An 18,905-nucleotide genomic window follows, 5' to 3' on the forward strand; every position below is an offset into this window, starting at 1 on the left:
AACAACAATTTAAAACATTCAGATCAATTGAATGAAATAAATAATAGCCTAATTAAAACAGTTACAAGTGTGGAGGGGTTGATTCAAAATAATACTTTTAAATTGGTTAACAGATATGAGTGTATTTATTTTAATTGTATGTTGTAGGCTGTTCCAGGAGTCAGGGGCACTATAGCTAAAAGCGGTTTTACCAAGCTCAGACCGGGCATAGGGGACATATAACATGATCATGTCAGTTGAGCGGGTTTGATAAAGCCCATCTGAAATAAGCAGCATTTCTGTCAGATAGAGTGGTAGCTTTCCAGTCAGAGCTTTATATATAAAAATATGCCAATGTGCATCACGTCTCTCCTTAAGGGAGGACCACCCAACCTTTTCATATAAAACACAATGGTGTGTATCATAAGCATCTCCTGTAATGAATCTCAAAGCAGAGTGAAATACAGAGTCAAGGAGTTTAAGGCATGAACGAGATGCATGCCGATAAACCACATCACCGTAATCAAGGACAGACATAAAAACTGCCTCAATAATCCTTTTCCTACTAAACAACGGGAAGGTAGCTTTATTCCTATAAAAATATCCAATCTTTTGTCGCAGACGACAGACAAGATTTTTTATGTGAAATGTAAAAGAGAGTTTTTCATCTAGCCAGATACCAAGGTACTTATATTCAGAGACTTTTTCGATCAAAGAACCGTTTACAGCATAGATGCATGCACTATTGTCTAAATCTCTAGCCCTAGAGAACAACATGAATTTAGTTTTAGTCTGGTTAAGGACAAGTTTAAGTGAAATAAGAGCATTCTGAAGAGCATTAAAGGACAGTTGCAGGTTCTCAATAGCTGACTTTGCAGAGTCAGCAACACAATACAAGATGGTGTCATCAGCATATAAATGGATTTGACAACCACTGACAAGAGACACAATATCATTGATGTAGATGGTGAATAGTACCGGACCTAAAATTGAACCTTGTGGAACACCTTTGGTTATGGGTAAGAAACCAGATTGGATATTACCTAGCTTCACACATTGAGATCGGTCAGAAAGGTAATTACTGAACCAGCTACACGCATTTTCACTAATACCAATGTTAGCCAATTTATCTAATAGTAAAGAATGGTCTACTGTATCAAAGGCTTTACTGAGATCAATAAAGAGGGCAGCACAGTGATTACTATTATCTAAGGCAGAGACAATATTGTTAGTAACCAGAGTGATGGCAGAGATAGTGCTATGGTTAGTTCTAAAACCAGATTGGTGAACAGATAAAATAGTGTGACTTGAGAGAAATGTTTTCAATTGGTAATTAATAAGGGATTCCAGCGTTTTTGACAGACATGACAGTCTGGATATTGGCCTATAGTTATTAGGGTCAGTTTTTTCTCCCGCTTTATACAAAGGAAGGACACAAGCTGATTTCCAGATCCTTGGAATAACGCAGGAAGATATAGAAAGGTTAAAAATGTGGGTAATACACTCTGCAATTACAGGGGCTGAGAGTTGGAGAAAGAATGGGTCTAGGTTGTCTTCTCCAGTGGATTTCTTGGGGTCAATGCTTAAGAGAGCATCAAGAACCATACTGGAGGACACAGGAATAATAGAAAACTGAGGAACATCATTGGTGGTAGGCATATGAACCTGTTCAAGGGGTAGCTGGTTGTCTGCTAGAGAAGATCTAGAGTTGTCCTCTTTGAAGATATGGCCAGCAACATTAAAATGTCTATTAAAACCAGCGCAGATCTCGGTTTGATCGGTAATAAAACTATCATCAAATTTAACCTGAATTGGAATAGAAGCTGATGTAGCAGAGCTATTTTTGTTGGTTTTAACCACCTTCCAGAATTTTGCTGGGTTAGAATAGGTGTCTGTGATCAATTTTAAATAGTAGTCAGATACATTCTTCCTCACTAAGGATGTACATTTATTTCTTAAGGCTCTGAATGCAGTCCAATGTGAGGCGTTATTAGTACGTCTAGCAAGAGACCAGGCTTTGTTTCTAGTTCGGAGAAGAGATGTAAGTTCTGGACTAACCCAAGGACTGGATCTATCCTTAACTCTATACTTCTTAAAGGGGGCATGTGTATTTAAAATAGATAGAAAGGTGGAAATGAAAAAGTCTAAAGCTAGTTCGACATCAGGAATAGCCAGGGTGTTGTGAATATCACTATTATAAAGGTCATGAAGAAAGGCTTGCTTATTAAAAATGTTTAGGTTTCTCTTAATTAAAACCCTGGCTGAGGATTTTTTTATATGTGTATCATGGACACATACAATGGGACAATGGTCACTTATACCTAATTCAAGTACTCCAGATAAAGATATTTTATCACTCTTATTAGAGAAGATTAGGTCTATAAGTGTTGATCTTGAGGGTTCTTTCATGTTTGGCCTGGTTGGATTTGTGATTAACTGTGACAAATTTAGGTTAGAAGATATTTCCTTTAAATGATCAGAGGCATTTGTCAACCAATCCAGATTAAAATCACCCATAACTAAAACTTCAGAATTAGAATAGTGGGAAAGTAGGTCAGCCAAACGATCAATAGACCCAGCGTCAGCTGATGGAGGTCTATATACTCCAACAACAATGAGAGAATTACTAAAACCACAATCAATTTTGAGAGCCAGAAATTCAAAACATTTGGCTATAGAGATTGAGAGTAAAACAGAAACAGAAAGACAGGACTTAACATAAATGGCCACACCACCACCTCTTTGAGGCCTGTCCGATCTAAAAATGTTGAAGTTAGGCAAGGCCACATCACTGTCATTTTGATGTTTTTTTAACCATGACTCAGTAATGATCAAAATATCGGGATCAGTTTGCAGGGCTAATATTTTCAAGTGATCCAATTTCTCAGATTGGAGTATACTCCTAATATTCCAATGAATCAGCTTCAATCCTTTTCTGCATCGAAGAGAAGAGTAGTTGACACAAGATGTTGATTCTATGGACATAGGGTCAAGCAGTACAGCATTATGCCTATCAGTAACTCTAATAGGAATATGGAGGCGAATAGGGGCAGAAATTAACATAGGGAAATGGGTCAGGGGATGAGCTATGGGTAATATAGCCACAGGAGAACAAGGTGGAGTAAGGGGGCCGAGTGCAGGGACAGCGCCCATACTAGAGATGACAGCAGGACCCGCACTGTCTAAGACAGTGTTGTGACAGGAAGACAACATGAGCAGGGCAGGGTCAGGGTCATTCTGGGGAAAACATCATTTCAGGCTAAACGCAATGAAATTAATGAAATTCTTTGTTAATCTTTCGGACCCCTTCCTGTTCAAATGCAGACCATCAGCTTTAAAGAGGTCATGCTCAGTCCAAAAGTAGTCGAAATTGCTAATAAAACCAAGGCCTGTTGCAGTGGTGAAGTTTTGCATCCATGTGTGCAAACCAAAAAGACGGCTAAAGCGCTCTGAGCTCTTGAAAAGGGTAGGAATAGGGCCAGAGAGAACACATCTTTTACCAAGGCTTTCAACAGTGAGAATCAATGACTCAAGATCATGGTAGAGTTTGAGGGAGCGCCTGGCCATGACATCATTTGTGCCCATGTGCAACAAAACAGTGTGAACAGACGGATAGAGATCAATGAAGACAGGTATCAGCTCTATAAAGTCAGTAGTGATCCCACCGGAGAGACAGTAAGTGATGGCGCCAGGGAGATGTACATTTCTGATGATAGAGTCACCAAATAATAGAATTTCAGGAGTCTGATTCTTACAGCCATTGTCATAGAATGACAGTTTAGAATGCAGGGAGACATGGGAGGGACCAGAGTTATGCAGAGCAGTAGAAGAGGGATTAACGTCACCTGCGCAGATGACGTCATCATTGAGCGTCGGGGGGAGCGCACCAAGCGGGAAAGGTCGCTGAGGGGCTGGGAGAGGAGGAAAGTTTTCTGAGAAGGATGCAGATGAAGGGGATGAGCACCTTTGACGTTTGTCCTGGGACATCAGCGGGCTGGATGGAGGGGTGCGACGCTTTCTGCGTCGGGAGTTTGGAGGGATTGGCTGCTCCGAAGCGGTGCTTGAGGAAGTAGCCGGTAGCTCAGCTAGCTTCTCCAGGGGAGAGAAGAAGTTTGACAACGGGATGGGATCGTCATCACATTCATCCATGCCAGGGGAAAACAAGGGGAGAGAGACCCGCCTCCCCTTCTTAGCAACGCTTGTCCAGGGGGGAAGAGGGATATCCGATGTGCGGTGGACAGCATTGGCCGAGCTGGAATCATCCTGCTGTAGCGCTTCCACCCGGGCGAGGAGCGAGGATTGACGCAGGAGGACATCATCCAGGAGGGTCGCAATGGAGCGGAGCTCAGACTTCAGACAGGACAACTCATGGTCCACCGGGGCGAGTGGAGGCATACTCGGGCAGCGAGCGGGAGCACTGAAACAGAGGGAGGAGAACAGCAGCCAGCGGACAACCAAAAGAGAAGGACAGGGAGCTACGTGCCGGGGGAGGCAGCGGAGGAGAAAAAGGTGCCGGTCTAGACACTTACTCGCCAAGGCTTCATCCAGAAGCCCACAGCGGTGTAAAGGCGAAACAGTAAAACAGCAGCAGAGTAGCAAAACAGCAACCGAAGGCAGAGGGAGACTTACCGCCACGGCCCAGAGACTGGGCCGGTGATTGGTGATGAACTCAGTCTCCGTTTGTGATGGCAGGACACTCCGGAGTTCCTTGCTGAGGAATTTCTCAAACTGGCTGACCCAGGCTAGGAGAGATAGCAGGTAGACAGGCAGGCAGGCAGGGAGGGAGGAGGAGCAGCAGGTGAGCGCTGGCTGCAGGTGGAGAACGCCAGCGAGGCAAAGCAGAGCAATAATCCACGCAGATTTCCAAAAATTAATCCATACAGCAAGGCAACGATAGCGAAGTGAAGCAGGTTTAAAAGAAGGTTTAAAAGGTATAAAAGCCAAGTAAAACCCAAGTAAAACCACATTAAAATCACACAGAGACAGAGCATGCAACCAAACGAGCTGCCATCTTGGGGGTGTGTGTACACAGTGAAGCTGGTGAGTAACAGCTCATTCGATTCCCGCCTGCGGTCGTACTCTGCATGTCACTCCCCTCTCTGCCCCATTTCACCTCTGTCTCTCTGCACTGTCAAATAAAGCATAAAAATGCCAAAAAGGGTCCTCACGTCCCCACCCTCTTGGATCAATGGCCAATAGACAGCGGCTCATAGAGAAAAACTATTGTTAAAAAAAAGGTTTCTTACAAAGAAGTGATAATAGGCTCACTAACTCTGAAATTGATGTTTGTATTGATTGTGTTCAAACAGTTGTGACTGGGACTGTCACACCAGGGACTCTTTGTTCACTGTAGCCAATCAGCCAGTCAGTCCTGGTTTATGCTATGTGTCATGAAGGTCAGTTTGTGTCTAATTGACTCTACAAATTTTCTTCTCACTATTGCCATCTCATGCTTGTTTTATGCCCAATATCAAAGAGCAAAGTAATTTGTTTTACTTTATGATTCATTAAGGCCAGGACACACCGGTCCGACTACCAACCGTTGCCCGAAAATGGAGTCTGCCGATTCAACGAAATGATGCCAAACAATGTGTTGAGAGTGTTACGACATTGCCTGCGCGTCACTGCTGTTTGTGCTACCCATAGATAGTAAATAATATGGATATAGCATCCGGGCTGACCTCAGTTTTTCACACAGCATCCAATAATCCTGGTTTGTGCGCGTCGCCATCTTGTGAGATTTTTACTCCGCCACACTCCTCTTGCCGAAAAGGGGAATCAACGTCACGTCGGGGGGAGGGAGATAGCTGACGCATACCTCCGACGCAAAGTGAGGGACAACGGGCGGAGAGCTGTCACTCAAGAGGTCGCGCCAATACATTTTAACCTCCAAAAGAATAAAAACTAGCGTGGGCCAAAAAAATTCACCCCCCTCAGTGTTGTCATGGAGATATGACCTAAACATACAGACTAAAATGGTTTTGTGGCCCAGGCTGTAAATAGGTTTAATAAGACTTTGAAAACGGCCTATGTAACAAGTGAGTCAAAGAAAAACTGCTCGTCTTGGCGCCACCCCCAGTGGCACTTTCTGGTTACTACAGTTGTAGGTCACTTCCTTATTGGATGCCGGTAAAAATCGCTGATAGCTTGGTGCTATCCGCCTCACTTCCGGGCTTCACTGATTCGCTAGCCCTCCACCAATCAAATTGCTCCGACTGAAAGACTGCCCGACGCCGATTGAACATGTTGAATCGGCTGAAAAGAAGCCCGACGACATCTACGACGGCCAAACAGATTTGTGTCCCCGCCCCCTCCAGACTCTCCGACCATGTCCGATGGCCGATTATCGGGCCGGTGTGTCCTGGCCTTTAGACTTCCAGTCAGGGGGGCGCCCTTAGCTCAGTTGGTAGGGCGTACCCCCCCGGGCCGGGCCCAGCAGCAGACCCGGGTTCGATTCCCGCCCGCGGTCGTTATCTGCATGTCACTCCCCTCTCTGCCCCATTTCACCTCTGTCTCTTAAACACTATCAATAAAGCATGAAAAATGCCAAAAAATATCTTGACTGAAAAAAAGACTGGCAGTCAGAGCAGACATTGGCAGTTTTTTACAACGTGTAATTACAGTACATGTAGTATTGGTGCCCTAGAAATGTTAATCATGCCACCATTTTGGTCACGACTGAAAAATCCTGATTCAATCAAAAACCTTGATTTCCCCTTTAAAGACACTGAGGTTTCCCTCATTTACAGTGACGACAAGCATACACAATAAACACAATCACAAGGATAACATATAATGAGCAGAGAAAACAGAAATAAAATAGGATAAAATGTAATACATATTAATTTAAATAAAGTATATAAAATACAATACAAAGAGCAAGAATAAAATAAGATGAAATTAATAATGAATTAAGCTAAAACAGTAAGTTAGATGTGTGAAATTCAGAAATCATAGATTTAAATAAACCAAAAGTCGGAAGAGCGGTAATTTTTAATGCAGAGCATTCAATGATTTAGGGACACTACATGAAAAGCCAGTCATTCCTAGGCTGGAGTGAGCTCGGGGAACCTTTAGGAGGAGTACTGGACCGGGTATAATAGGTCTCTGTGTTCCAGTCGAGCATGGTACATATGTCGGGTGGCTGTTTCCCAATGAAAGCTTTAAATATAAATAAAAAAACAGTGTATCTCACGTCTAATTAAAAAAGAAGGCCAACAAACTTTTTCATACAGGGAGCATAATGATTCCCAAGACATTTTGTACAGACTCTCGTGCTTCCTAGAGGATGAATCTAGAATCTTTTTTCCCATCTAAGCGCCATCATGAGGTCAAAATATATTTTGTTTTGTCAAACTAATTATCCTATTAGCTTGAGTTTTATTTTGAATTCAGTGTTTATTAGCAAATGTTAGCATCCTAACACAGTAAAATAAGATTTGGTTTGTAATAAATATATTTGCGTTGTATTCTAATAATTTCTCATTCTATGAAAATGTGAATGTATTGAAGTGGTCACTACACTGACATGGATTACAGTAGGGTGTACGCTCCACTAGCAGGATGATTTAACTTCAACACATATTTCTTTTGGACCAATTTTGATCTCAGCAGTCCCTTAAACTAATTTCAAACATGAAAAACAACTATTGTTACCTAATCCAGTGATGCCTTTAATTGGAAAGACACACTGGATGTGGAAAATCAACACTTTGAATAGTATTGATTAGATCCAATATATTTTAAAATAAGACCGAGCTGCAGCCTCTTGCCTCCAAACAAGCTGCAACCCAATAAAGCACACGCTTAATGAGAGTGAGGCCTGGAGTGGATTGGAGCTCTTCTGATATGATTTTGACATAAACAAAGCCTAGTACAATCACCATTAAAAGTTAAGAGTAAATAGCTTCAGCCCTCTTCATTGTCTCGCCCAGTTTGCTCGGGATCTTAATTGCAATTAGCGCAGACAGTGATTTATCAGCGTGTAGTGGATTTCGGCGACGCGTTGCTTAGGGCTAATTGGTTTGGTTAAAAAGGCGTGACAGGGAGTGTGCATACTGGAGCTACAGTTGTTCTGAGAAAGAGGATGTACAACTACAAATGTCTCTGAATGGTCTTTCCTGCGTGGAAGGAATGGTCTTTCCTGCGTGTTTTCAAAACACTCTGCCCGTTCTCGCTTTATTCCTTCAATCTTTTTCTATCTTATAGTTGCTGTTGCCCATTTTTCTGAAGTTTCAATCATCTCTCCCGCTCTTAGTGATATCAAGCACCAACAGATGGGAAATGTGACCGTAGTAATAACACTCAATTGCTCTTCAGTTTACTATGAGACGCCTTGAGTGAGAATCTGCCACGAGATTCGGTTTAAAAGGAGAAGTAATCATTCACTTGATCACACGCCATTACTCTACAGGAAAATGGGGGACAAAGAGAGAGAAGGGAATGTGTGTATTCCTCTTCCAGTCAGATAAAATGTCAACATTTCACTGCAGGTGTTAGAGGAGACTGAGCAGCTGCTCCTTACATGTCCCTCCTGTTTCTATTCAACCAGTCACATCTCCAAGAAAGAAGGCTAATCAACATTCAGTCAGCCCAGACTGCAGCGTTATACATCCATGATGACTGGGGTTATGTAGTGAACTGTATACTAAGGGTGTGGCCCGGTCAACAAGGCTGTGGCTACATGGTGTGTGTGTGTGGCTCTGTCTGCAATAGGGCAACAGCGGCATGATCTGGCAGACGGGATGAGAGAGTTTCTGCAGACACATTCCACCAGGGATATGTTATGGGTTATATCTGGATGTACGTTAAATGTATGAAGTAATAGCACAGCTTTCTGGATACAGAATCTCAGCACAACGTTAAAGCTTTTAAATGTATTCTCTAATCTAGGCTGCAACAATGTGATAAAAAAGGAAGATGATGGATTTTAACAAAAGTATTCTGTAAATAAAATAAAGAGGTTTTATGATGTAAATGTACTGCAAAAGGCACACAATGATGTTCGGAAAGTTAGTTATAAAGAAAAAATAAGTCTCATTTGACCCTTTAGTGCTGTAAATAACTTTATCAATTTATTTTTTGTTTCTTCATAAAGCAAATGAAAAATGTTCATCACATGAATATCCTTCAGTCCAAAGTGAGCTCATTTTGACGTCATTTGCTCATTATCAACAATGCAAAGAAGTATTTATGTAGGACCTAGAAAAACAGCAAAACCCCAAGTGAGAAGTTTGGCATTTGTTTTACTATAAAACAAATGCAGATTACCTTTTTGTTTAATTGTTCAACTAACCTTTTTTCTTTATCTGTTCAAATGATCTGTCAATTAAAAGCTCATGTCAAGATGACTTTAAAATAGTCTGTTTTTTCGTAAATGACCAGAAGATACTTAATTTAAAATTCTGTAACATGAAGGCAAAAATTAAAGAAACTTCAACAAGCAAATATTGGATTGATGATAAATGTATTATTAATATTGTTTAAAATTATTTTGTATTGCCAATCTGCTAATTGTTTCAGCTCAAATACAGGAACTATATCAAGGATATTAGAACTTTTACGTATGTGCTGCCATTGATTGGAAGCCGGTTATAATCGTTGTCCTGTCTGATCTGGTCTGGTGTTTAAAGGCATATCTTTGATCCATCACCATGTTCCTTGCAAAGCGATACTGATCCAGAACGTCTTTATCTTCACCCTGATGCTGACGGTCTCTCAGAACAGAACGTTGGAGACAGAGGTGTGGAGATGAACAGCGGCAGGGTTAGAAGTAGAGTGGATTTGAGTGGAACAGAAAGGCAGGAGAGAGGCCAAAACACATCCCAAATATAAAAACCTGAGAGCGGGACACAGCATTAGTGAGCCATAGATAGCTCAGCAAAGCCGGGGTTGCAGGCAAAAAAGTCCCATTTGTTAATATGGGGGGGGGGGGGGGGGAGGGGTTGCAGCCAGCAAGATGTCAAGAGACAGGATACCACATTATACAGAAGTTACACAATTCCAGCCCAGCCACTTAGCACGCAGCATGAGTAATGCAGTGTTTATTCACGGTGGAATCACTCGCCAATGGTTTGCCGGCCCAGCTGCCACTGACGCACTTAGACAATCATTTAAAGTATGAATTGATCTTTTAATCACCTGGGGGTAGTGAGGTCAGGATTTTTTTTTACTGGTCAGAGTTATTTAAGTTTTCTCAATGATATTTAATAAAATTCCTAAATAGGAATAGAAAGGTTTATGAAAGTGCATTTAATTGTTTCCAGCTGAGGCTGTCTGGAATACTGGAAACAATGTGATTCTGTAAAAACACATAACCACCTGTTATATGAATCTGTGGATTAATCAGTCAACATCTTGCTGACAATGGTGCTGAAACAATCAGTTGATAAACTGATTATTTGATCAGCAATTTGGTATTCGAATCATCATTTAAGTTATTTATCCCAACTAAATTCAAAACATTTTTAAATCTTAAATTAATACCTTTTGTGTTTTGGCCTGGATTTAAATTTCTTTATTGTTTTATTGCTTACAAAATGTAAGAATATAGAAACCAAAGGCGGTGTCCACCCACCAACTCTCAAACTGTCCAAAAAACAAAGATATTTACATAAAAATAAAACATAAAAAACATGCAAATACTGACATCAGAGAAGCCAAATATATCTGTGTTATTTTCTGCTTTAGAAACAATGAATCCATTACCGAAATAGTATCCAATGTTCTACTGATTGACCCATCGTTATAGCTCTGGTACCGATTACTAGGGATGCACTGATCCATTACATCCTTTTTTTGACCTCTTATTCCAATACCTGGATTTAGATATCTGCAGAAACCGATACTTATTTCACTACCAGAGCTCTTTATTATTGAATAATGTTGTTGTTATCTGTAAGGTTACATTGAGGTTGCAGTTACCCATATCAAATTGAAATGTTTTCCAAACCAATATTTGAACTGTTTTGAAATGTTTCTATGCACGAGTTGAAGAGTATGACATAATTTCAAAGAGTGAAATGGCAATGACAACTTTTCAAAGGGAATATTTGAAATAAAAATGCAAAAACTTTGCAAAAAAATAAATATTAACACTATCAAAGGAACACTGTCAGATAGGTAAAAAACAACAGCTTCTTAAAACTGAATAGAACAAATTAAGTCGGAGCAATATGGCAATGCAGCACAACTGTATTGAAACAACTCCCTGGGTGGAAAAGGAACCTGGATAAACTAGAATAACCTATGAAATATGGTATTGGATGGCATTTTACAAACTACGATCTTCGGATCCCTTCAAAGATACTAGGATCTTTCAAAGATATGTGAACTAAGCCAAAGTACCAGTGTGTATTTAGTGGAGTACGGTTTGATTAGAAGGCATGATATCGGGAAAAAACTAAAAGGCTTTTTTTCCCAGACCAGGCCGCAGGTGTAACTGTGCACTTACAAACAGTGTCAGCCAAGTGCCGAGAGAGGAGATCTGAAGTGTGTTTGGACGAGCAGGAATAAAGAGTCTGCTTTGCTTTCTCACATTTTTCTTTGTTCCCGTCTCTATCTATCTATCTATCTCTAGCTTTGACAGAGAAAAAACTTGTATCTCAGCCTCACTGGCAGCTGCGTTGCCATGGTTGTGTCGGCAGCCTCAAAACTACCTGGCTTGGTATTTCCATGGACACAGAATTGGGATGGCACTGGGCTCTTGAAACGTAGGAGGGAGGCAGTTCACCGGTGTCAGCATATTTTGTATGTTGGAGACAGACTGATGGAGGAGGAGGATCAGGGTCTGGGAAGATATTAAACAGAGTGGAGCAGGAGCCGGAAAAAGAGCGGACATGAGAGTGAGAAGAGACCATATTTCACTTAAACCAGACTAACCACTGTTGAATGATGATTTCCCATTTTTCCTCTGAGCTCGGACTTGTTTAATTTTGATCTGCGAACAACAACAACAACAACAACAACAACAAATCAAGGACTATAAACCAAGACTCGGAGTGGACATAATAAAACCCAAAAGACATGATTATACAGGGTTTTCATCCACTGTATAATCAATCACAAATGATGGGCCAAATGAGAAAGCGACTCCTAAATGCACCATTGTCTGTTTCCATTAGAACTGAACACTCAGAACGTTGGCTTATACTGACACTGCTATTTAAGACTGAGTCAAGTTTGAAATTTAAATGGTCAGGAATTAAAAACAATATTCCAGACTCTAGTTAAAAAAAAGAAGGGCAAATATTGCTGTAGTTTGCTACACTGCAGTTTCTCTCTTTATCTGCCAACATACAGTTTGTGCACATACAAATATGTCTGTGATAAACCAACATCAGCCAATTATAGTAGCCGAGATTATGGATCAATATGGTTCTAGTTAGCATTCTTGCCGATTTATTTTTGAAATTATGATGCGTTCCATATGGACATTCTTGAGTAACACTTCATTGTAAAATCACCAGTTCACTTCAGAGTGTAAACGATGATGATTGTACTTAAGTTATATATTTGCATCTGTATTTAGCATATTGTTTTCTAGTGTAGGTCAACAACTTATTCTACAAGTGTTACTTCAATTACGATCCTAATAGGACCTAAGTGGTAATATTTTAGATAATTATTATAGGTGTTATTTTTTTTGTTCAAAAGGCTTTTGCCCAGTGTCCACCTCGGTTTTGTCATTGAGTAATGGTTCCCTGGTTTCTTGTTCCAAGGTGACCCATTCCAAGTTATTAGCAAGCAAGTGATGTCTGATCTGATTAAGACAGCGGCGGCCTTGTATATTAGGATTAAAATGAGTTTTTCTTCAATTTCACCTCAACAAAATCCAGGTTTTAAATGCCCGGATCTTCCCCCAAGAGGATGAAGATTTAGCCTGATTTCACCAATAACAGACATAAAGGCATCCGTGCCTCAGCCGTCACATAAAGCTGACATTCCCATTCCCTCCACTTATCTGTCCGCCGTGCAGTCATTGTAACCTGGATAATACGTCTATTATTCAGAAATCATCTCCAGCATGGAGTCTGGGCCCTCCTGTAGTTTCTCCATCTTGACCCCCTACACTTCCTGTACTGCGATCAAAGACAACCGCAGATGGCACTGAGCCGCCTGTCTCAAAGGTGGAGTGTGTGTGTGTGACACGATGGCGCAGAGGAACAATGAAGAGAGGCTGAGACTGACTGTTAGCTCTCCCGCTGACCGTCCATCTGCATGTGTCACTCTGACCACAGGCCTCTGGGTCTGTGACTCAGTGCTGCAACACCTGACCTGCACAGTTCAGTGTCCGTGTGCTCATTTAAAGCAAGTCACAAAAACACCATCCTCATCCTTAAAGGTGGAGTCAGCAATTCTGGAGAATGTTTGTTGTCAAAAATCATTTTTTGTACAAATCAGTGAATACCCTTGTTGGTGTGTTTGTGTGTCTAAAAAGAAAATCTGGTGTTAACTCACAGCCTAGGCTTTGTAAACTGGTATGTAAACAAAAGGGGCATAACTAGCTAGCAACATGCCCGTTTACAGAGCTTAGGCTGTGTAATAACACTGGATTTTTTTTCAGCTGACGTACAGAGTTTGACAGCTGGCTTGACTCGTTATCCTGCCTGAACTAACGCTACGCTCCATTTTTAAAACACTCTTTTGTGCTAAGTAAATGCTGCTAGCTGAAACATATTTTAACTTGGATGGTGCCAGGCTAGCTGTTTCCCACTGTTTCTAGTCTTTATGCTAAGCTAGGCTAATGATAGCTTCCTTGCTACAGCGCTACACATCAATCTTCTCATCTCACTCTTACAACGTAGGTGTCTAAATAGTTAATACATTTGCCCAAGTCACAACTTTTGAAAAGAAAAAGAGTGTAAATAGTTTACAACCTTTGTTACCTAAAGGAAAAGGACGGGCGTACTGTGAGAGTCTTGTATATGTTTTGAACTAAAATAACCATCCTTTACTTCATGCATAATTATTCACAGCCAGCAAATGATTGCACCTAGCATCACGTACTCCTGCTATGTTGTGATATAAACAATGCAATAGTGGTGCTTCACTCCTGACACTGTGTCCTTGTCTTGTTTTCAGTCCTCACACCTGGCTCCTCTATAACACTACCTGTGTCTGTGTCCATTTTCTCCCTGAAAAAATCTCAAGAATAATGTTTCTCTGGGGAGTCTCTACTTTGGAGTGTGAACACTGCTTCGTAAACGCCTGATGATAATAATACCACCAATAATAATAATAATAATAATAATAACAACCTCTGTGCTTTTTTGTCACAAGAGCCCTCAGCCGCTCGGTGTTTTGGAAGTTAAGTGGCGTGACATTAATCGCTCCACATGCTTCAGCTCTCTCTCATCAACAGTTTACACAAAGCTCGCAGCTTTCCAGAGAAACACTGCTTTAGCATTTCAGACATTGTAGAATGTGAAGGCCAGTGCAGCACAAAGAACTTAGTGAAGAGGATAAGCTGACAACACACAGATCTTACTTTGGGATTTTGTTATTTTTTACTCATGTTGGAGGACTGGTATTCCCTACCGTCTTTAAAAATATATATATTTCCAGTATATTTAAAAATATAAATAAAATATTTCCGTTGGTTAATGGTTATTTGTATAGAGGAGACTATTTTGTGTGTGTATTCTAGTGATGCTGTATTGATATGTGAAAAGCCAACAAACCAAACTGGGTGTTCCATTCATCAACAGTCGTGCAGGGAGAGCGGTGCAGCAGAAGTTAATATGTCAAACTCTTGTTTCTTGTGTTTTTCTCAGGGGACTCGTTCACTCAATTCCGGTTTTCAGAAGAAAAAGACTGGGAGATGGATTCATTTGCAGCTGGCCAGGTAAATCTATATCCTCCCCAATCTGCATTGTTTTCTCGTGTATTATTGATTTAACCCACTTTGTGAGATATAGATTGAAGTATGGACGTTACGTCTGGATTGAAGGTGCACAGCGGTGAGGGAGAAGAAAAAGAAATGCTGAAGAGAGATTTCAAATTTAAATTTTTATTTTTGACACACACACGCACTAACAGGACTCATTGGTTTGCAAATTTGTTGTGGAGAGGTTAAAGTGATCGGGCAGCCGCATAGTCAGGCACCCTGAGCAGGTAGGGGTTCAATGTTCAATGTCTCGGAGGTGAACTGACACCTCTTCATTTACACACTCTTTAGCTGTTGTCGTATGCCACATATCCTAAAGGTGCAGTGGGTAACAGACTTGGTAGAAATGTAATACAGCATATGAAATGTAATATAGGCTATCATATGTATATTTTGATATATGTATAATCACTTGAAAATAAAAGTTGTTACTTTTATTACCTTAGAATGACCATTGTATGTCTACATGGGAGTGGGGTGCGCAGTCATTTTGCACCACTATGTTTCTACAGTGGCACAGAATGGACAAACTTAAAGGCCCTACGCGGTTTTTTATATAGAAGGTGTCCTGTGGAATTGCATCTATCGAAGAAGTACTATAGAATAATAAATAACTAAATACATCTAAACCTGTTTACTAGATATTGTGGAAAGACTTGAGGCGATGGTGGATGATGCCATCTTCAGTAACTAGCTTCTTGTCCTTGAAGACCACCGTAGCTTCTGTAAATTATCAAACACCAAAATACACGTGGTTACACCTTTAAGTACTAGTGTCAGTAGATTGGACACTTAGTCAAACATATTTAGGGTCAATTTATATTTAACTGACAACCCAAAACAAGTAGCATTTATTCCACTCACATGACAAATGACATAAAACTGAATGTAAACTGAATGTAAACTTCTCTATGATCTTAAAATGTATAGCTTTTGGATTTTCCTCAAGCACTTGTCTTTGGATACAAAGCAGTGCATCAAAAACAGTCACATTATGTAACGCTTGCTGAACTCTTTCTGCTTTGGTGTACAGTCAGAGCTGCAATGTTTTTGTTTGACTTGTGAAAGTACAAAAGATTAACGACCTGCACTCGCAGGCTACTCATAGGCCCTCATTTATCAAACTTGCGTGGAAACTGGTGCAGATTCTGGCGCAAATACCTCCCTACGCCAGGTATCGCGTGGGATTTATCAAACTGTCGTATCGCCATTATTGATAAATGCGGCGGCTGAAAACGATCGTATCACGCCCCTATATTTTCTCAGTTTAGAGGCCTCGCCCAGAGGTTTTACGACATGGATATGCGCATTACGGCACAGAAGAGGAAATTGTCTGAAGTAGAAATTGACAGAATAACAGCGAAAGTAGAAAAAAAAATTGTTTCATTTAGGAGCATTACAATTGCGGCATCAAAGAACGACAGAAGGCAGCAGTTAGGAAGGAAATAACTGCTGCGGTCAACAGCGTTGGTGTTGACAACAAACGATCTCCAGCTGAGGATTTTGCATTTTAGATTTACATCAGTAGGCTAGGCTACTATCGCTCAAATGCTATAAAACAGCATATACAATTATATGTCGCCATTTCTTTACATAGATGAAGAAAAAGTGGTCTGACTCCAAAATCGCCACTAAAAAAAGCGTGTTGCTGTTCTGAAATGCAACCAACTGAGGGTGCGGGCATAATATAAGTGGTAGAGGAGAAACAGACGCACCAACTGTCCGGTAATGGTCCCCATAAAATAAATACAGGTCTGCAGAGATTTGAATGATTAGAATGTATTGGCCCTTTTAGATAGCACTACTCAAAAGGGTTGTAAAAACTAAAAATAACACATTTTGCGTTTTACTGTACAGCACGAGTGGTCAGCCCGGCGGTCAGCTGCACAAGCCGACCCGGCAACGATCAGCTGTGAGAGCGCCCACTGTCCTGCTCCACCAGCAGATCGGAAAAACGTGCCGGTTAACGGTGGAAATAAATCGCTCGCTTAAGCGATCAATTACACATTAAAAGAGTAGGCCTAACTAACATCTAAAAAGTGCGTCAAATAAATAAAATGTTAAGCTGAATGTTGTGCCGTGTATTTTTTATCATAAAGAGCAGTGTAGGCCTACTACATAGTTAATACTGTGGCTAACATTTTGAATGAATGCAGCCCCCGTGCCTCAGTGTGTCCCCAGCTGCTCCAGACGGAGACAACTGCCCTTACGCAGTCCCATGCAGCACTCCTAAGTGGCCGGTGTGTGCACTATTGAATCAGTGCTCCTACTCAGTTGCACACCATAAGCTGCACATATTTAAGTGATTAATATCTTTATTTCGGTCTGAGCAAACACTGCATTTGTATTATCTTCTAATAATTGTCCAACAAAGTAATCGGCTACCCGGCACAGCCTGCACTGCGAGTCCATGCTGTTTACAAACTTGCGTACACGAGCTGAGAGCTCGCGTGGGATTTGAGCGTATCCTACGCTCACGTCCATATTGATAAATGCCGAGGTTTGCGTGGAAATGTGCGTACACCCACATTTCTGGTCTACGCAAGGTTGATAAATGAGGGCCATAGTGATTACAAAAGACTTAATATGCTGCTCTGATGTTTTATCAAAAAGGGTTTTCACACCCCATGGCACAGAATACCTAATCTATTCACAAATCGCTACCTTTCCATACTGTGTGTGCGCTGACATTTTTATTCTAGTGATAAATCACAGCCTAGACTCTGTAAACTGGCATGTTTCTAGCTACAGTGGGCCACCTTTGTTTACATACTAATTTACAGAGCCTAGGCTGTGTTAATGCCATATTTCTTTTCAGTGCACTACAGACAATTAGCGGATCGTGAGGAGATATTCACTGATATTGACAATTAATATCCTCCAGTATTGCTGACTCCACCTTTTAAACAATATTTTGACTTCATGCTGGACCTTGGCTGTAGGTCTAATATTCTTAATCACTGTTTTCCCTCATAAGTTCAAGAAGTGTAAAATCCGAAAACTGCTGCTTTTACAATTAATTTGACCAGTTTTCTCTCTAGCTGTCTGCAGTGTTTGTGGACCTCCCAGCTCTCGCCCAGAGCCTTCAACAAGTGCCTCTCCATCAGAGACTCAACCTGGAAGCAGAGCTGGTTCAGGTAGGCACTTTGACTGCACTGTATAAACACATTGTGGACCTAGATAACACATCTCTTCATATTTATAACCTCACTGCTTGCCCTTTTTGCATCATGCTTCAGGTCTCGACGCCAGTAGAGCTGCCGTCAGTGACCCTCGCACCCAATCAGGAGAAGCCCAAAATGTCCACATTCACTCCTCGATCCACAGCTTTAAAAGGCCTCAGCACCCACCACAAAGCACCGAGCCCTGCCCTGGGGTCTGACTCACAGGTTTCCTCCAGCGCTACAGAGCCGGTGAGGGAGAGAGAAGATGATGATGATGGAGAAGAGTTGGACCAGCTGCTCAGTTTACAGAAACCAGTCTCAGGTGTTTTGGAAAACCAGTCAGTCAGTGTCGAAGACGAGGGACGTGAAGTCGCAGAGAAAGGTGAGGAAACACAGGATGTGTCATCTGAACTCACTCATTATATTTCTCAACAACTTAAAAGGAGTAGTTTGTTCATTGTGGGTAAAAAATGCTTATTTGGTTTCTGGTGGAGAGTATATATCTGTGTGGTTAATATGAAACCACAGCTGACAACCGGTAGCGCGAAGGAGCTATGTCTGAATCTTGTCTTTACAAAACACAAGATTCAGACAGAGTTGGGATGAAGTGATCATTGAGACAGATTATTTCAGTGTGACTTTATAAGTTGTTTTTTATCAAATACACTGCAGAGTCAACCTTTTAAATGTTAAAGATTTCAAGCTGTGTATATACACAGCGTGTGTGTATATATATATATATACACTCACCGGCCACTTTATTAGGTACACCTGTTCAATGGCTTATAAAAACAAAAAGCTAATCAGCCAATCACATGGCAGCAATTTAATGCATTTATGCATTTAGACGTGGTCAAGACAATGTACTGAAGTCA

The 18,905-nt window shown here is 41.1% G+C and overlaps 1 protein-coding gene across 1 annotated transcript in view; it reads left to right on the forward strand.

The window, feature by feature from the left end:
* Positions 1-18,905, forward strand: part of aven (apoptosis, caspase activation inhibitor) — a 52,981-nt gene that overhangs the window by 31,191 nt on the left and 2,885 nt on the right. Inside the window, exons 3-5 of the mRNA XM_080048367.1 lie at positions 14,754-14,824; positions 17,908-18,003; positions 18,106-18,412. Coding sequence (XP_079904493.1) covers positions 14,754-14,824; positions 17,908-18,003; positions 18,106-18,412 — 474 coding nt within the window. The remainder of the gene's footprint in view (positions 1-14,753; positions 14,825-17,907; positions 18,004-18,105; positions 18,413-18,905) is intronic.

Source organism: Ammodytes marinus (assembly GCF_949987685.1).
Source record: "Ammodytes marinus genome assembly, chromosome: 19".
NCBI lineage: Eukaryota > Metazoa > Chordata > Actinopteri > Uranoscopiformes > Ammodytidae > Ammodytes > Ammodytes marinus.